Here is a 17,261-nt window from a genome sequence, read left to right on the forward strand (position 1 = left end):
TTGATTCACATTGTTCCAGATTCATTGAAGGTTTTTGACTCGAAGTGGACTGATTTTGTTAAATTGAGTCACTTCTTTTCTCTTGTTTTCTCCCATTGTCCGATCTGTAGGGTTCCTGAATGGCATGGACGTCTTGAGGTTCTCCCACGGCCACTTGGACGAGTTCCTCACCGTTCCTCAGTCAGGCTGCAAAGAGGATGACAGCATCAGGTCAGTTTCCATGGCAACATTGATTGCCACAGGACAACAACTGGACTTGGAGCCCAGCAGACCATCTCCGAATATCAGAACTGGGCCAGTTGGGGCCACACTCACATTGCATTAGTTCTGCTACATGCAGTGGTAGAGAATCATTTACTACAAGACACACATACTTAATATTTGGTTAAAGGTTCGGTCTAGATTTGAGTAAAGCTATGCTGCCATGATTTTGAAGTGGTCAGTTCACAGGGATCAGTTGTATACATCTGTCTAATATCCTCTGCAGTGCTGATTGGTTTGGGTGGATGATTTGTGGTCTGGTGGGGAAGTAATTGTTCTGGAGATTTCTCTGTGACTTGTTAACTGGGCAGTTTACTTTTTGCTCACATCATGACAAATTGATGACTTGTATTTGCCAAAATTTGATGAAACATTTGTTGAACGGAATGGTGCTGTGAATTGTGTAACTGTTTTAAAAGGCTGGTTAAACGTAAACAAGGAATTTTTGAAAGAAAAAAAAAAGCTTTGTCATTATCTAAGTGCTTCAGGAGCTACCTTTTGACACTTAGGGTAATAAATAGACTATAGACTTGAAAGAATAAACACAATAAACTTTCAGCATTCTTGCCTTAGTGTTGCATTTAGTCTCTAATTGGCCAGTCATTAGTTCATCTTAATTCATTGTAACACTGACCTGAGCAGTCCACAGGTGTTTCTCTTTCACACCTACTTTCACTCCATACAAAATGGTCATTTAGTATGCAAATTAACTTCAGTGTCATGATTAACTGATTCTTTTTGAAACAATGAATTATTAACCAAATCAGTTGGCCATTGAGTTAATAACATAGAGGTAGTTTTTCTAAAGTTGCTAATTATGCCTATTTAACTAATCAAGAGAGACTAATACAGTCTCTTGGTGGAAGGAATTTGGGGGTCTGTAATCTTGGTATCAATACATTATTTTTCCCTTGTCTTTCTTGTGCAATTGTATCATTCTTTTAGTTTTATGGTCTCTCTGTCTCTTTCCCAGTGAGGTATCGTATGAGACAGGTGCCGTGTCTTGTTTTGCAAGGTCTCTGTGGCGAATAGAACTCCTCACCAAAAAGTAAATATCAGATATCTTAAAAGTTATTATTTTAGAAATTCAAATGAACTCATAGTTGAGTTAAGTGATTAGCAGGGCTGGTATCAATCTATTTTGCAGCATTATTAGGAGTTTTATGAAGTGTCTTCCAGCTCCAAGAATATTTTGAAGGAGTAATGATTTTGAAATCATAGAAATATTCCTTTGAGGTAGACTGGTATCTGATTGGAATATTTGTTTAGAGAATCCTAAAAGATTGAGTGCATTCAGCTCTTTATTATTCAGGTATACATGTCATTGTTGATATTACCTAATATAAGAGTATTACAATTCGTAACAAAATAACAAAAATTTGCAGTACAGAGAATTATTTCATGTAAAACTTAAAGCTTTTTAATGTCTTTGCGCAGTAGTCCGAGATAGAGAGCTTATCAGAGTTAACAAGCCTATCACTGGAATGCTTTTATAAGGAACATGTGTTGACAAAATTCTGATGTACATGAATAGAAATGCCACACCAAAAGGGCAATAGGAAAATACATTATGGAATCAAGCTTTTTGTTGGTGTGAAGGACATTCCCCACCATGTTTAAGCCAACAACTTAGGTTCAATCAAGTGTTATTAATAGATTCATCTTTTGAGTAAGGGTAATTCCAGAATTTAGGGGTCTTTTTTTTCGTGTCCCTGTCACATTTGACTTATGATTTTGTACATGTAAGTTCAGAAGTTATCAGAACACATTTTCTAATTAACGCAAATTACCTGCCAAACAAATAGTAATAGTTTGAAAAAAAATTCTGGTAATATTTCCATGTTAAATAACAAAGGACAGATGTAACAGGGACATGAAAATGTCAAACTTTTGGACCCCCAATTTCTGGAATTACCCATAACTGAAATGTATGGTAACACCATGTATGGATGTACGGAGAGCCAATTCTGATAAAATTTCCTGAATTTTTTTTGAATGATCTACCGGTAGATGGAATGGCAGCTATGTGTCGTGGGGCCAGGACTGCAGAATCAGACACCTAACATCAGGTAAGTACATGTGCCAGCAATAAATAGACTGGAGACAGATACAGTGAGCCCCTGTGGGCCATGCCTGCCCCCTTTCCAAATGAAAGGAGCAATAAGTACAGTGCACCAACAGGTTACCAGGGCTGATATAAGGAATTAACAATTTGGTACTTACCAGGTTACCAGGGCTGATATAAGGAATTAACAATGTAGTACTTACCAGGTTACCAGGGCTGATATAAGGAATTAACAATTTGGTACTTACCAGGTTACCAGGGCTGATATAAGGAATTAACAATTTAGTACTTACCAGGTGACCAGGGCTGATATAAGGAATTAACAATGTAGTACTTACCAGGTTACCAGGGCTGATATAAGTAATTAACAATGTAGTACTTACCAGGTTACCAGGGCTGATATAAGGAATTAACAATTTGGTACTTACCAGGTTACCAGGGCTGATATAAGGAATTAACAATTTAGTACTTACCAGGTGACCAGGGCTGATATAAGGAATTAACAATGTAGTACTTACCAGGTGACCAGGGCTGATATAAGTAATTAACAGTATACATGTAGGACACCACCAAGTTACCAGGGCTGATATAAGGAATTAACAATGTAGTACTTACCAGGTTACCAGGGCTGATATAAGGAATTAACAATTTAGTACTTACCAGGTTACCAGGGCTGATATAAGTAATTAACAATGTAGTATTTACCAGGTTACCAGGGCTGATATAAGTAATTAACAGTATACATGTAGGACACCACCAAGTTACCAGGGCTGATATAAGTAATTAACAGTATACATGTAGGACACCACCAAGTTACGGGTTCTGATATAAGAAATTTGCATTATGCTAAGTGGTTACCAGGCAAAGGCAACATTTTAGAATGCATTCTGGGAAAATGTGCTAATCAGTGTTTATTTATAAAAATACCAACTAAGTCTACAGACGCTCATGGTTTTGAGGTAAAATATTAATTTTTTGGGGAAAAAATGTTAACTTATTCAGTGGTCTTGCAAATCAATTTACTGATGTTGCTTATTAACTGTGAGCGACATAGACGAACCCTTCTGGAAATTGAAGTTGACACCATCTTGTGCTAAATTGAAGATGAGCTAGGTACACATGTACCGCTATTACCAAAAAAAGGAAATATTTTTCTGTCTTTTATCCCAGCATGACACATGAATTAAAGCAAATTTCCTCATTTTAAAATTCAAACTTCTCATTTACATTTGCCATTACAAACTGAAAAGTTTGTGCAATATGGAAATTTGCTCTTTTTTCTGTATTACCTTTTTTATGTCTGAGTAGAAGTCTTTTGGATGAAGGCTAGTAGAGTCTCTTCCCACAAACCGTTCATGTATAGTGTACCTAATGCATTTTTTGTTGTTGAGTGCAGAGAGTATTCATTTTGTTGGCTTATAATAGTAATGTTTATAGATACACCAGACTATGATAGATATCTTGGAAAATTCTTGATGTTTACATTTCACAGATTTATGTCCACATAAGCTTGATCTCTCTCAGGCTTGGTTGATTGTCATAATTGCTTGTGTCTCGTACGTCATCACGACATACATGTACATGTATGCTCTCATCAGCATAAAATACAGAAAGGTATCTGTACATCATGTACACTTAAATTATGTTTACAATGAACTTTAAAGAGTTGTCTGGTGTAGCACACTGAAATATTCAACTATTTGTAGGGAAGAATTAAAATCAATGTTTTCACTTCAGAAAATGAATAAATCTTGAATATCTTTATGCTACTCTGATTCGGTTTGGTGTTATTATTCTTGTCACACTCAAGATTCATTTAAGAGAAATTTCTTGTCTGCACATTTCAGGTATTTGTTATTACTAGTTGACATTTGCTTTGTATTGCAGGGAAGTATTTGTCTGTGTCAAGCACTGGAGACAACGATGTGTGCATAGTGCCTAGGAACCGGGCAGATCTTCCCTCGACTGTGTTCTGCCTCCGGCAATCAAAGGTTAGCAAGATAAATGATTCGTGTATTTTGGACTCACAAATTCATTCCATTGTCAGGCGGGGGCTTCAAGGGAACCTTGGTGTACGGTACCATCAAAAAGAAAAAACTGGGGTGTAGGAATTTTTGTGGATTCCTGATTCCAAGGATCATCAGTCAGCTGTCGTGCAGAAGGCAGATCTTTGCCGTGAACGATTCTGCAATTTAGATTTTGGAGCCCTTATTTTTTATTGGAGATCCCTTCCTGTCAAGATTGTTGCAGAGTGTTGGTCGTGGCATCTTAGAGCTCGGTGTCTGAATTCCAAATTTGAATCTCAGAATGTAGACCAGCAGAATTATGACAAAGTTAAATTAAAGTCCTTATCCTGCTGATTCTTACAGAGGTCTGCAGTGTATGACAGCCACAAAGGGTTTCATCATTCCTACTGAATTAAGAAAGCTCTGCCCCAAAGATGGCAGCTGTGTATAACATCCATTGACCTGTGTGTTTTGTTTCCTGTTGCGGTTGTAGTGTTTTGCCAACAAGTGGTTTGTATAAACTTGGCACGGCTGACAGAATGAGTCACAAAGATTAAAATAATAATCCATGTAATGATCAATTTGCTATAAAATCAGTAGGCTGTGCAGAAGAAGCTATGATTCTTACCCCTTCAATACTGAGTGTATCTTCTATAGAGTACCAAAGTGTGATGTCACTGTGACCCAGAACAAATGGAGTACGCGCGCGTGCTGGTTCGTGCACTGATTCTCGCTCTAATGCCTTTTACACACACAATTATGCGCCTGACATAGTCACTTTGGTACTCTTTAGATTGCACACAGAATATATCTTGTCCAAAAATACTTCTCCAGCCAAGATTGGAATGCACGGGTTTACAGCCACCCACCCAAACAAAATGGCTGCCAATGTTGATAACGCAAAGAAAGGTCTTACGACAACTTCATGTGGATTTTGCCAATGGTAATGGTGAATCAACTTCACCTTTCAGTGTGGTATTTCTAGAGAAAGAAATAAATGAAATGGGTACTTGCAGGTTTAATGATGATTGTCATAATGAACAAAGTGTGCATCTCTCCCCCTCACCCCCATAGGAGGATACTTCTCATTGGAACAATAAGCAGGAACATGGCATGGGCATCGCTGAGATCAAGTATGGAGACTCTACAGTGATAATCCAACACAAAGACACAGGTCTCTGGTTGTCCTATCTGGTGAGACACTTCTCTTGTTTATAGCTAACCTCTCCTCACCCTCGCCCCCAAAGTATAAGTTGATGCAGTCCTTAGATTGCAATGAAAGGGAAATATCAAAGATAAACACGCAGGCATGTTGTATCCAACTCATGCAATAAATCTGACAGTATCTATGAAGCTACTTTGTTTGAAATTGTAATGCAAAAATGAGAAAAGCCTGCCTGGTCTTCTAAATTGAAATGTTTAATTTTAAAAATACAGAAATATTAACATTTTCTGATTTGAGAAAAAACTCAGTTGTACATGTACATGCACATGCATAGTAACGAGCCATGCAAATATTTTTGCTTGTACTCAGTATATTTATTTTGTGATTTTATTTTGATAGTATTGCATGTGTAGTTTCTATCCAGATGTACAGCTTTGTAAAAGAAAGAAAAATAATCAGATGTGTGCTTGAAACACTTCAGAAAACATTTGATGGTAATTCGTCACTTTTCAAAGCCGAAAACAAACTTCATCTTTTCAAAAGAGGAATTACAAAAAGATGTACTTCAAAGGTTTGTGTCCTTCATCTGTCTGAAACCTTGTGCAGAAATTCTCCTGTCATCAAGTGGTAAGCTCTTGGAATGAGCTTTTGAACATCTGCTTATTCAGAACTGTTCACACTATTTTTAGTTGCCAGTTTGCCGATCATAACCTCTAGGTTATTTTCAGCCAGAAGGTCAAAGACTAAGGTCATCAAGGTCATGGACTGGACAAAGGCCTTTGTTTTCTCCCAAAAAGGGTGAAGGGATAGTGACAGCCCTCCTGCGATTTCCCCCTTTTTTTCCTCTCTTACTTTGTATTCTTGCCATGCCGGGTGCAAATGATAATTTCCACTGTGGCATAGGCAAGCCAGAGCTAGTCACCAAATATGGCCCACGCCTGGGTTTTCCATCTGATATTAATCAGTGGCCCAGTCCTCTCTGGTGTCACACTGTGCAAAGACGGCTCAGTTGCCTGCAGCAAATGATCTCCCTCCTTGGCATTTGTTAGCATTGACTCATCCTCGTCACCATTGCTCTTCGTGTCAGTCTTGATGCTCTCCGTGTGGTGTCGTTTATCTCCACCGATGGGAAGAGCACAGTGAGGTGAAAAAGCAGGAGGGATAAAGATGTGGCCTTGTGCGAGATGGACTGTTCACCCAGTGACCTCCACTGCAATATCCCTTACCAGGAGTCGATAAAGATTTGTGAATATTTCTGTATACCAGCACAGATCTGCCCAGCCGTCAGGTGGGAAAGTTACTGGCCGTACTGTCAGCGGGGATTGGGCCCGATGAAATTTGGAGGACAGGCAGGGGTTATAAATGGTCCCCATCCTTGCCAAATAGTGCATTGTTCCTTTGACCTGTTTGGAGTTTGTTGAGGTGCATTACTCAGAAATTTATTTTAAGATGGTATTGAAACGACATGTCCAATATGCGTAAATATATTTGTGTTCATGTTTATGCCCGTCGCTCAGCCTTAAATGATGTGTACAACAAAAGGACATGCAGCTAAGGGCAGCAGCTAGGACTTTTTACTCTAGAAGTAAACAAAACAAGTAAATCTGAGCAGTGTGTGGGGTTGGTTGAATTAAATAATAGAGCACATCTTAAACTTCTTCCCTCAAATTATCATATTTTATTGATTTTGTACCCATTTTCATAATTGAATGTGAAATAGTAACCATACTAGCCGATGGTGCTTGAGTATTTTGGGGGCAAGGATCGTGTGGAAAGTTTGTGCATGAGGAGGGTAACTTCAAGGGATAGAATTCCATTATACCTGTATGGATCCCTTTTGATATCTCGTGCACAAACCCTATGAGACTGGTCAGAGCAATTCTGTTTTCTTGACTTAAGTGAATATCCTCAATATTTTCACAGTTAAATTAGACTTTTTAGAACATTTTATTGCTTTCAGATGGCTAAAGGGTCACTGCAGGGAAAAATTAGTGGCATCCATATGCAGAATTTGTTCCAACTTAACCTTAAAAGTGTAGAATTAAGAAATTTGGCTGGTTGACATTGATGTGTACCAACCAAACCTAATGAGCCAACCTCATTGTCGAGTCTGATTTATCAGTTACATGCGTGGACAAAGTTGGCTTCAGTCATGACTAAGACATCTGAGACAGGAAAAAAATGTCAGTTTATCAAGGTTCTGGGATGAAATTGTAGAAAGTTAATTCACAGTCAATTCACATGTGCCTCTTTTTTCAAACTACCCTCCTCCCCCCCACCGCCGCCCAGGGTAGGCTCACAATTTCCTGCCAAAGCCGTCCAAGCTCGACATTTATCATAGTGATATCTTCAACAGGGCTACTGGTACTTGATGGGCAGCTGGCTGATGGCCCACCGTGTTGCCTGGATGGATTACATGTTGCCAGGGGCAACTGTTAATTTTACACCCAGCTCAAGAGATCTTTATTGGATGGCAAAATTGTTATTTTACATGTATAAAAAAAAAAAAAAATACAATCATACCAGTATCATGAAAGGCATATTTTAACTTGCTCCATTACTGAAATAGGCAATTTATAAAAGAAAAAAAAAGAACTCTTCTGGAAAGCCCATGGAAAGAATTTCAAATAAGAAAATTGGTGGAGATATCCACACCTCCTTTTGTACTTTGCGGTCGTCATCTGTTTTCACCGACTGTCTGCCATGATCGCACAAATTGTCAAATACAGTGTGTCAGTTCCTTTGCTAGGAACAAACTATTGCAAAACTTAGTAATGTGTATTGTGGTATCGCACTGTAATTTTAACTATAAGCAAATACCTTGGGTTTTTAAATACATCACTTTTAACTCACCATGTCCACTTATGTTTGAATAAAGTAAGTGGTTGGAAGATGTCAAACATCCAAATGTACATGTAATATCAGGCTAACGTTAATTAGTATTCATGTTGCTAATACTTTAGCATTGTACACGTGGAGCCCATTGCTTCTGAGCTCATGATTTTGTCAGGTTACATGCCACTGTACTGGTACATGTGCAGCTTCAAAAAAAAAAAAAGGAAGTGATGGCGAATTAGGCACACAGGTGCATGCCAAGGATTTTAGATTGGGCTTTTGGCCTTTCACTGATGAAAAAATTGCATCTTGTGAAAAGTCAAGGATTCTAGCCAAAAAAATTCTATTGCACATCACTTTGAATTAAAACTGGCAGTTCAAAAACTCTCCCCTCCCTAGAAAAGAAAAAGACACACCTTAACCCTGATAGAAGTGATTATTAAATGTGACATCGAACGTCCAGACAGCTCGGGAAGTCTGGAAGACCTGGTAAAGTGAGGTAAATCTGCATCAAAAACAACACGTTCTTGAGCGCACCCCAGACGCCCATTACTGCCGTCCCATTTTGATAACTTCATCAAATGTCTTCTCCAGTTCCAAGACCAAGGGGCCATTCAGTCCACACATGAATGATTGCAAAAGCTGTCTACATACATGTAGTTTACCCGCAGTGCGCTCCTCCGTTTATCTTGGTGGATTTGTCGGGGCATATTGGAGAGATCCTTCCCGAGAAGCTTAAATGCTTGAGGCAATCTATGACTGGCTTATTTATTTTTCATCTCTTTACGTGCTCACTTGCATGTCAACTCCTTGGTGTGTGTCCCTCCAACATGAATGAAGTCATTAGATTAAATGGTTTTATTGAGTTCTGTGTCAGGATCATTAACCGTTTAGTAATCACAGGATTCAGTCCATTAAAATCATCAGGGCCCAATTTCATGAAATGGCTGAGCAGAAATTATTGCTTTGTGACCCAACCTAACAAAATGAGTCTTAAGCTGGCGTCGCCACTTTTAAGTTTAATGAAGGCCTTTATAAGATCTTTCCATGGCAGAAATAAGGAACAGGTTTCACGCACATAACGAACATTTTAATCTGGATGGCAAACTGAGTGATGTTTCCAAAAACAAAAGAGCCTAGGGCCCCAAAAGTCTGTGGTTTCTGGTCAGCGCGTGCGTCACTGTAGACCTACCGGTACATGTATGTGTTGGCAAAATAAAAACATTTTTATTTGGTATAATACGATTTCCAAAAACTGCCAAACTCACTTGATCAACTGGAATCCTGCTGCTGCGTAATGTAAATGTGCTTTATGGCACCGATACATTTAGTCGGGCACTCTCTTTAAGATGACGTCATGACGTCATGTATTACATGTATACATTTACATCTGGGAACCAGATAAACATGGTGGTCTTATGTCAAGGGTACATCTACAAGCTGAAAATGCCTTTAAACAGTAAATAGTGAGAGGGCCAGTTTATGTCAGTGTTGGAAGCAGCAGTACGTAAGCGATGGACACCGTGTGTTTATGTACATCATTTCTAGGGGAAAAAAGTGGGGGCCAAAAAAAAAGTTGCATCACTGCACTACCGGAGAGTTTTTTGGGGGCTGAAATGAGTTCGCTTTTTCCAAATACGAACTGAAACCAAATTATTAGGTAAGAAAGGCCCTAGGCTCAGTTTATGGGATCTGGTCATATTTATGCGACAAGTACATGTAAAAGTAAGTTTGGAACCAGTCCCATGCTACATTCAGTGCGTGACACTTCAGCTGGTAACCTTCTTTTACTATGCAAATAGTTTCTTTTCTTAATGAATTTCTGCACTTAGCACCACTTTGAAATCAGCCCAAGTTGTAGAATTTGAGGTGCACAATTTGGGGTTTACTTGAAATCCTTAATGCACCTAATCAGGCAAAAATGCCTGTTCTGTCTGTATGTATAAACCTAAAGTATAAAAACAAACTGCCAGCACTGTTCTTCAGATTCCATTCAGCCAGATGTGACTCAAAACATGTACTGACGCAGAAAATAATAAGTTTTTAAGAATGATGGCAATTATCCTTGTATCTTTATATTAATGTGCCCCACTTAAACTAACCAAGGCTGTATCATGATCCGATTTTTAATTTACAGTTGCAATTAATATTTAGCTGTCATATGAGTCATGACGTGACCCTTCGTGACCCAGCACATGAGACTTTTGCTCTGCAGTATTTGTCCTCTGGTGAAGTTTCTAAACGAGGCAAGCCATTTGCTATCCCTTAACCTGTCTCTGTCCATCTGATTTGGGCCTGCCCTTCTTACACATGTATGTTCCTTCCAAAGTGTCTCAAATGATAAAATTTTAGTCAGGCTTATCCCCCTCTTTTGTTCAAAATTTGACCATGTAGCAATGAATCCGAAAGAGGTTCTCAAGAAATTCAAAAATTAAGGTGAGGGCGTGTGTATTTTTTCATCACCTCAATTTAAAATTTATCAGAGACAAGACACCATCCACTAGTTGGATGTGAATAGTTGAAGACTTACATGTTGATGACAGAAATGCCAGTTCCAGTGTTGCTGCTGTGCTGTTTTGTTGACAGCCATCTTTCTTTGCACTTTTCCTGGGAAGGGGGTGTTGACTGTCTACTCTCCATGCTTGCTAGTTACATGCCTACATGCAAAAAATGCAAGGTGTTTTATTGACAAGATTCAGAAGAAAAATTGGTTCCAGAAAGGGTTTTGCAGATGGTGTCTCAATGCTCAAGCCTGCCATGTTTGAAGTGTGGATTTTAACCATGTTAACTGCCTCGCTGTTGCTGCATGGTACCCTGTGCACTTCCACAGGTACTTGTACATGTCCGGTGCAGCGGGCATTGCATGGTATACTTCCTTGACTCAGTTGACGCTTGCTGTACAAAACATGCAAGTTGTATGGTCTTCTTATCCCTCGGTATAATTCATGTGAAAGGTGTTAATGTTGATAAACTAGACAGATATCTCTGCTACATGTACATGAAGGCTCCTCTCATAGTGAAAGATACCAATGCAATATGGGAGGGACCAAAATGTTTTTCCCAAGGAGTGAAGTTTGCATGAACCTTTCATTCAGTATGCAACAGAAATGCAATGTGTTAACTTGTCAATCATGGAATTTTCAAAAATGTAGTGAGTAACAGATTCACGTCATTATCATTGACAGAGAAGTTAAAAAGAAGTTTTGTCCCCCCCCCAAAATTACTTTCACTACAGAGGTTCATGTAGTCTTTTTATGGAGAGTTTATCCGGTCATTTAGCTTGAAGAAAAGCCTAACCTGAAGCATTTTGGACCTCATTGCCAACCATGTACCCAACATCAAAACGAAAGACAAATGAGACCAAAATGGTAACCCCTCTTTGCTCACGTGCTCGTTTTTGTGTACAAAGGTGTCATTCGTAGTGTGGACCTCTGCACAAAAGAAGTCCACATAATGCTGGGTACGATGGCGTTTTGTGGACTTGCACATGTCCACACAATGTTCTCCCCTCTCTGAAAAACAGTTTCAGAGGCATTTTGGGGTCAAGGCTCTCTTGACCCAATGAAGAGGAACAGTCCAGGAAATCATCATCAAAAATCCAGCTCGAAGGAGTTATCCTAGTGAGAGAAAAAGGAGTAGTTATCTTAAACACAATAGAACAAAGGAATGTCCATACTTCATATGTAAAACAAGTATGGGTGTGTGTACGGTATGTCTGTGTTAAACATTAGTGGTACATGTACATGTAAATAACGTTGGCCATCAGAAATACTACATGGAATTTAATCCATTACACCCGACGTACACACAGTTTTAAGTAAGTTTTTTAATTAAACCTCCATGGGCAATAAAAAAATTTTAAAAAAAGTAAATATCTGAAAATCAGTTTCTCAAACACCATTGAAATGTTTCTCTCGGAAATTAATTCTACTCTATTTGCTGCAATTGGCAGGGGTAGAACTGCATCAACACTTTTTGCTGAAACAGAACTATCCACTTATATTTTGCGTTTTTGTTTAATCAGGCATAGAAATGGTTTCTGTACTTGTGCACTTTATTGGTTTTGTCTATGGAGGTGTGAAATTGAACACGACATCTTTCAAATCTAAAATGGAATGCGACTGGCTCGCTTCCTATTCCCCCCCACCCGCCGACCCTGACTTGATTTTCTCAATCCTCTGGTTACCCTGAAGGAATTGAAAAGTAATTTTCAGAGAGATCCAGTTTGGCAGTCCACCATCAATAACATGATATAAACCGGAAACTTCTAGAGATCAAATGCTCGACAGAGTAAGATCATTCAGTCACCCTGATCTATCACTCGTTGAGGCTGTTTTTAATCTTGATTTCTTGAAACGCGTTGCCATCATCATTACACATTCTATGCAGACAGTGGTGCATGAAATGTCCTCCTGAAAATACCAGTCTCTGCAAGATTAAATTTTCTCCATTAAATTTTCTCACACCCATCCCCACAAGCTGCCAGCACATGTATTGTGAATCTCTAATTTTTTTTTATACTTATTTGGAGGCCATCAGTGGTAAGTGCCAATTACCTTTCTAATTGGCACTAATGTTCCTGGAGCACCCCCGGGGAGCCTCCGTCTCCGGCACGCAGGATTTGCCGCAGATGAGTTCATGCATTTTGGCTTTGCCTTTGCAGAACAGATGTGGCTGGGAACATACACGCTAATTCCCTCATCTTCACTTGTCAACATGTCCTTGCGTGACTGTAGCCTTTCAAAGTTTGTCTTTGCTAAATATTGGGGAGTTTTCTTTCCGTGCCTGTCAGATTTGGTCGGATAGATTAATTCTGTTCTCAAGTGTTGCGTATTCAAGTTTACTCAATCACTCCACCTGACTCCACTTATGTTTAATACCCGTATGTCATAACAATGGAAATCTGCCTTGCTCTTATCCTTGGGTTTTACATCCATTTTGGGCACCTTCCCTTCTTTGGATGATCTTGGCATCTCTTCCTCTTTGTAAATACTGGATCCACCACTGTTAACCCAATAAGTACATGTACAGTACATGTACCACTACTCACCTACATTGTATATAAAGGGTGCAGTAGGTGCTTTTTCATTAAAGTTAACATCAGAAATTGTTTACCTTGGAGAAATTCATCAAATGCAGTTTCCCTTGCCTGTCTGTATCTTTCTTAATCATTGCTTCCACCTCTTTCCAAATTGTCCTCGACGACTTTTTCCTTGTGAACATAACTGCTCCTAAAATTGTAGAATATACCCCTTTGCCAAACATACGTGTGAGAGTAAATAAGCATTTTGTTTTCATGCATATAGATGCATATAGGTGCTTGTCCAAACATCAAGTGGTTTACTGTCGTTTCCATACTTGCTGTAGTCTACTTTACACATGTATACCTCAGCCTACACCATCTTATCCCGACGGATGAACCGGGACTCTAATGATCCGTCATGTGCTTTTCCGATCTGCACAAACATCACCGCAGCACTTTGCACATAATTAAAAAGCCAGAGGAAATTGTAAGGTCTTGTTGGCTGGTATGAAGGAGGGACTGTGCAGGGAAGTGGGATTGATCGGTGTTGGGAGAGAGTTTGTTTATTTTTTACCGTGTAAGCAAACGGTGATGTTATTGGTGACGTGCGTAATGGCTCTCTCCAGCAGTGTGTTTGGAAAATTGCCTGTCGGATGAGGGCAATTTGCCATCAAGGGTCGTTCAGGGAACAGCAATACCCTCGCGAAGTCTTCCCCATAAGCATGGCCATATGCACGCTCACTTGGGCACATACTTTGTTGAAAAACGACCTAGCCTTTTTGAAATACTTGATTGGCTCATCTCACGGAGCCATGACACCAAAAATGGTTCTCAGGAAAATTCATGGTTGCAGTAAAAATCAGTTGTAAACCAGTCACAAGTAATGTACTGTGCATACATGTATGTGTTTTGGATCTTAGCCCATTTTTGCTTAGTTCCAGTAGATATTTCAAATTGCTTACCAGATTGTTGTACTTCTCGAAATTGGCCTAGTATTTTGTCAATCGCACATGCTTCCCATTCACATAAATGCATACACATTCCAATTTTTGTGCTTAAAAAGGTGGAAATTTGTCACCACGGATTGCACTCTAGTTGTGTCCACATTCAGTCACTGGAACTTGCACTGTGCCCTCTTTCATTTTCTCATAAACTCAACAGTTAAATGAAATGTGGATTCCCGTGAGTCATCATGACAACAATATGGTCGATTCACAATAGGGCTGCCTCCAAGAGTTTGCAACACGCTGGCCCGGCACAAAGTGCAAAATCCGTCGACCCCATGTGCATTTGAAAAGGGTTGACAAATTTCACGCGTTGTGATCGGCCAACGCTTTGCAAACTCTTGGAGACGCACTATTGTGAATTGCCCGTATTATTCCGAGACCAACAACTATGACAAAGATGTCACTTACATGTATAACTGGCATTCATTGGTTTTGGTTTGACCTACCGGTACTGACATTTTTGAAATGAAAATTCTTGGATAACACATGTAGATCAGAGTACATGCATTTGAGTGTGATGGCTTTTTACTGTTGGTTTAGGGTCCGTGAAGCACTGGTACACAGATTTTGGATTGATTAATTAATGTTATTTTTTAATGTGTTTATCCAACACGAAGCTACCGGTAGAATTATTTTTGGTGAAGACAGTCTTTCAGTATGGTGTAGTGGCCTGGAAAGGCTACCGTAGATCACAAGTCACATTCTCAGTTGAAGAAAGTAAAAGGATTGGTCAGAATCCCAATGCTCAGATTTTTTGTGAAGTTTAAATGTGGGCATTAGTCTTTTTTATCATTAAATCTGGAAATATTGCACTGAAAGTGAATTGTAATTTTCTTTTACACTATTACAAACTGCAGTAGGTGAAAATATCTCATAAGTTGGCATGTCACATTCAACTTGGTCAGATATCTGACTGTTTATCACACTTGAGGATTGTTGCTCATGTTTCATCATGTTGAGCAAGTGGACGACAGACATTTTATTGCTAATTGGAGTGGTGTTTGTCTGATTTGTTGCAGGTGGAGGATACGTCCGTTGGCGGAGGAAGACCGGTGGACAGGAAGGTAAGGTTGTTTGGCCACGAGATTGAGATCCCCACATTGAATCTAAAACAAACGGTGATTGAGATTGTTGGCATTCCCTCTTCAGTAATGCAAGGCCCCTGTGTAATTACACGCTGTCCATTCGATAAGCCAAAACATCTTGTTATCATGCAGGAGGAGGAGTTGGCAAATTAACCACGTTGTGACAGGATATCTGATGTTAGAATGTCTTGAGTAGCCCCCTTGTTGATGGTGTAGTGCTCTGAACGTTTTCTAGTTAAAATTTGTCCTTGTTTATAATACTGTAGGTTGGAGATGTGTGCTTGAGGAGTGCGATGCTGAAAAAGTTCTCCCATCATTCTTCTTACAATAGTTCTCTCATCAGGAAACAAGCATGCATTGCTGCGTGCATAGTTTTCTCATGGATAATTTTGGGTCAGAAGAAAACTGAGCTATCAAGAATCATGGTTATGTTATTCCTATACGTGTTATTCGCATACACTGTATTACCAAAAGTGACAGAATGACTAAACAGTGTTTCACCAAGAAAAGGCCAGTCGTCTATTCATGCAGAAGTGACAGAGGGTACTTTGTTAACTCCCATGCTCAAGGCACTTTTTTTCACTGGCATTGAGCGAACCCAAAATGATTGTCCAGATGTGCGGATACCTGGTACCCGGTGGCAATGGTGTGCTTTTGGCCAAGTCTCTCTCTCGCTTTGTGTAACTAGTGATAAAGTGCACATGGAAGGAATTAGTTGTCCAGTCTTCAAATCTGGTTTATTTTTGTGGGATTTATTGCTCAAGTAGTCCATATTTTAATGATGAGAGGCCACGTATGTATTGGTTGTAACACCTTCCACCCCTCTGACCCTAGGTTTGAATCCCACCCAGGCTGAGATGTGTATGTGGGTTTAAAGCCCCTGCCTGACTTTTGGGGTTTTTCCTGGCATATTCATCCGAGTTACTTTCCTCCCGCCTCTAAAATTGAATGTTATTCATTGTCGTCACTCAAGGCTCCCAGGCAGAACAGTTCATATAAAACTGACAAGGCTTCAATAAATGAATAAATGCACTACTCTCATGTTCACATCCTCTTCACACTAACTTTCACAGGGCATCTAGCCTTGGGTAAAGTGATAGTGGTTGAGCTCTACCTGCTTGGTCCTACAACCCACTTACTGTAGAAGTATTACCGCTTGATGAGTTCTGGTTATTACATTGCCCACAGGAGAGAAAATCCTTCTCAGGTGCTTTCACTTTGTGGTAGACTCTGCAGCATTCTGTCAAGAGAAGAATTCTTCATGCACTACCGCAATGCCATTACTCGTGTCGTTTCAATCATTTACAGTCTAATTACCTTTCTGTCAGAACAAGTATGACCGAACCTCAGTCCTGTTGGATTTTCCCCCATGATCGGTGGCATGTTTCTTGAATTGATCTTGATCATTAAAGATGTACTGTGACTTCTTAGGGGGACCTTGCCGTTTGTGACTCCTGTTCCTATTTCGGGATTACAAAACGAGGTCACAAGCCAATATGTTGCCCGCACGATGTGCAGCGCATGGTGTTTCTGCTTATGAGCCTCCAACTAAAGCTAGAAAACTCATCCAAAAGTTTGTTTCTGAGCGATTGCAAAAGGGGAGGGGGTGCTGTCTGTATATGCAATAGCACAGACTAATACATGTATACCCAAGGGCAAGTGTGTGTGTGTAGTCCAGGGTGAGCTGGCTTGTGAGATTATATCTTATGGTACCACTGAAAAAAAGTCCTTCGATGAGGAGAGTTTGTTTAAATAATCATCACTGCACGATTAAGGTAAAATAAACAACTGACAATGAGAACCACTGTACAAAA

General features: G+C 39.6%; 1 protein-coding gene across 15 annotated transcripts in view; it reads left to right on the top strand.

The window, feature by feature from the left end:
* LOC147800585 (ryanodine receptor 2-like) overlaps positions 1–17,261 on the top strand; it is a 191,447-nt gene that overhangs the window by 36,734 nt on the left and 137,452 nt on the right. For all 15 annotated transcript variants that reach the window (XM_087144452.1, XM_087144448.1, XM_087144495.1 and 12 more), the window contains exons 8-13: positions 111–210; positions 1,235–1,309; positions 2,272–2,330; positions 4,214–4,317; positions 5,407–5,526; positions 15,382–15,426. In XM_087144452.1, the coding sequence (XP_087000578.1) occupies positions 111–210; positions 1,235–1,309; positions 2,272–2,330; positions 4,214–4,317; positions 5,407–5,526; positions 15,382–15,426 (503 nt within the window). The remainder of the gene's footprint in view (positions 1–110; positions 211–1,234; positions 1,310–2,271; positions 2,331–4,213; positions 4,318–5,406; positions 5,527–15,381; positions 15,427–17,261) is intronic.

The sequence above is a fragment of the Acanthaster planci genome, linkage group LG01 (genome assembly GCF_054643075.1).
Source record: "Acanthaster planci isolate LZ-2023a linkage group LG01, COTS_SCS, whole genome shotgun sequence".
In the NCBI taxonomy this organism is placed as follows: Eukaryota; Metazoa; Echinodermata; class Asteroidea; order Valvatida; family Acanthasteridae; genus Acanthaster; species Acanthaster planci.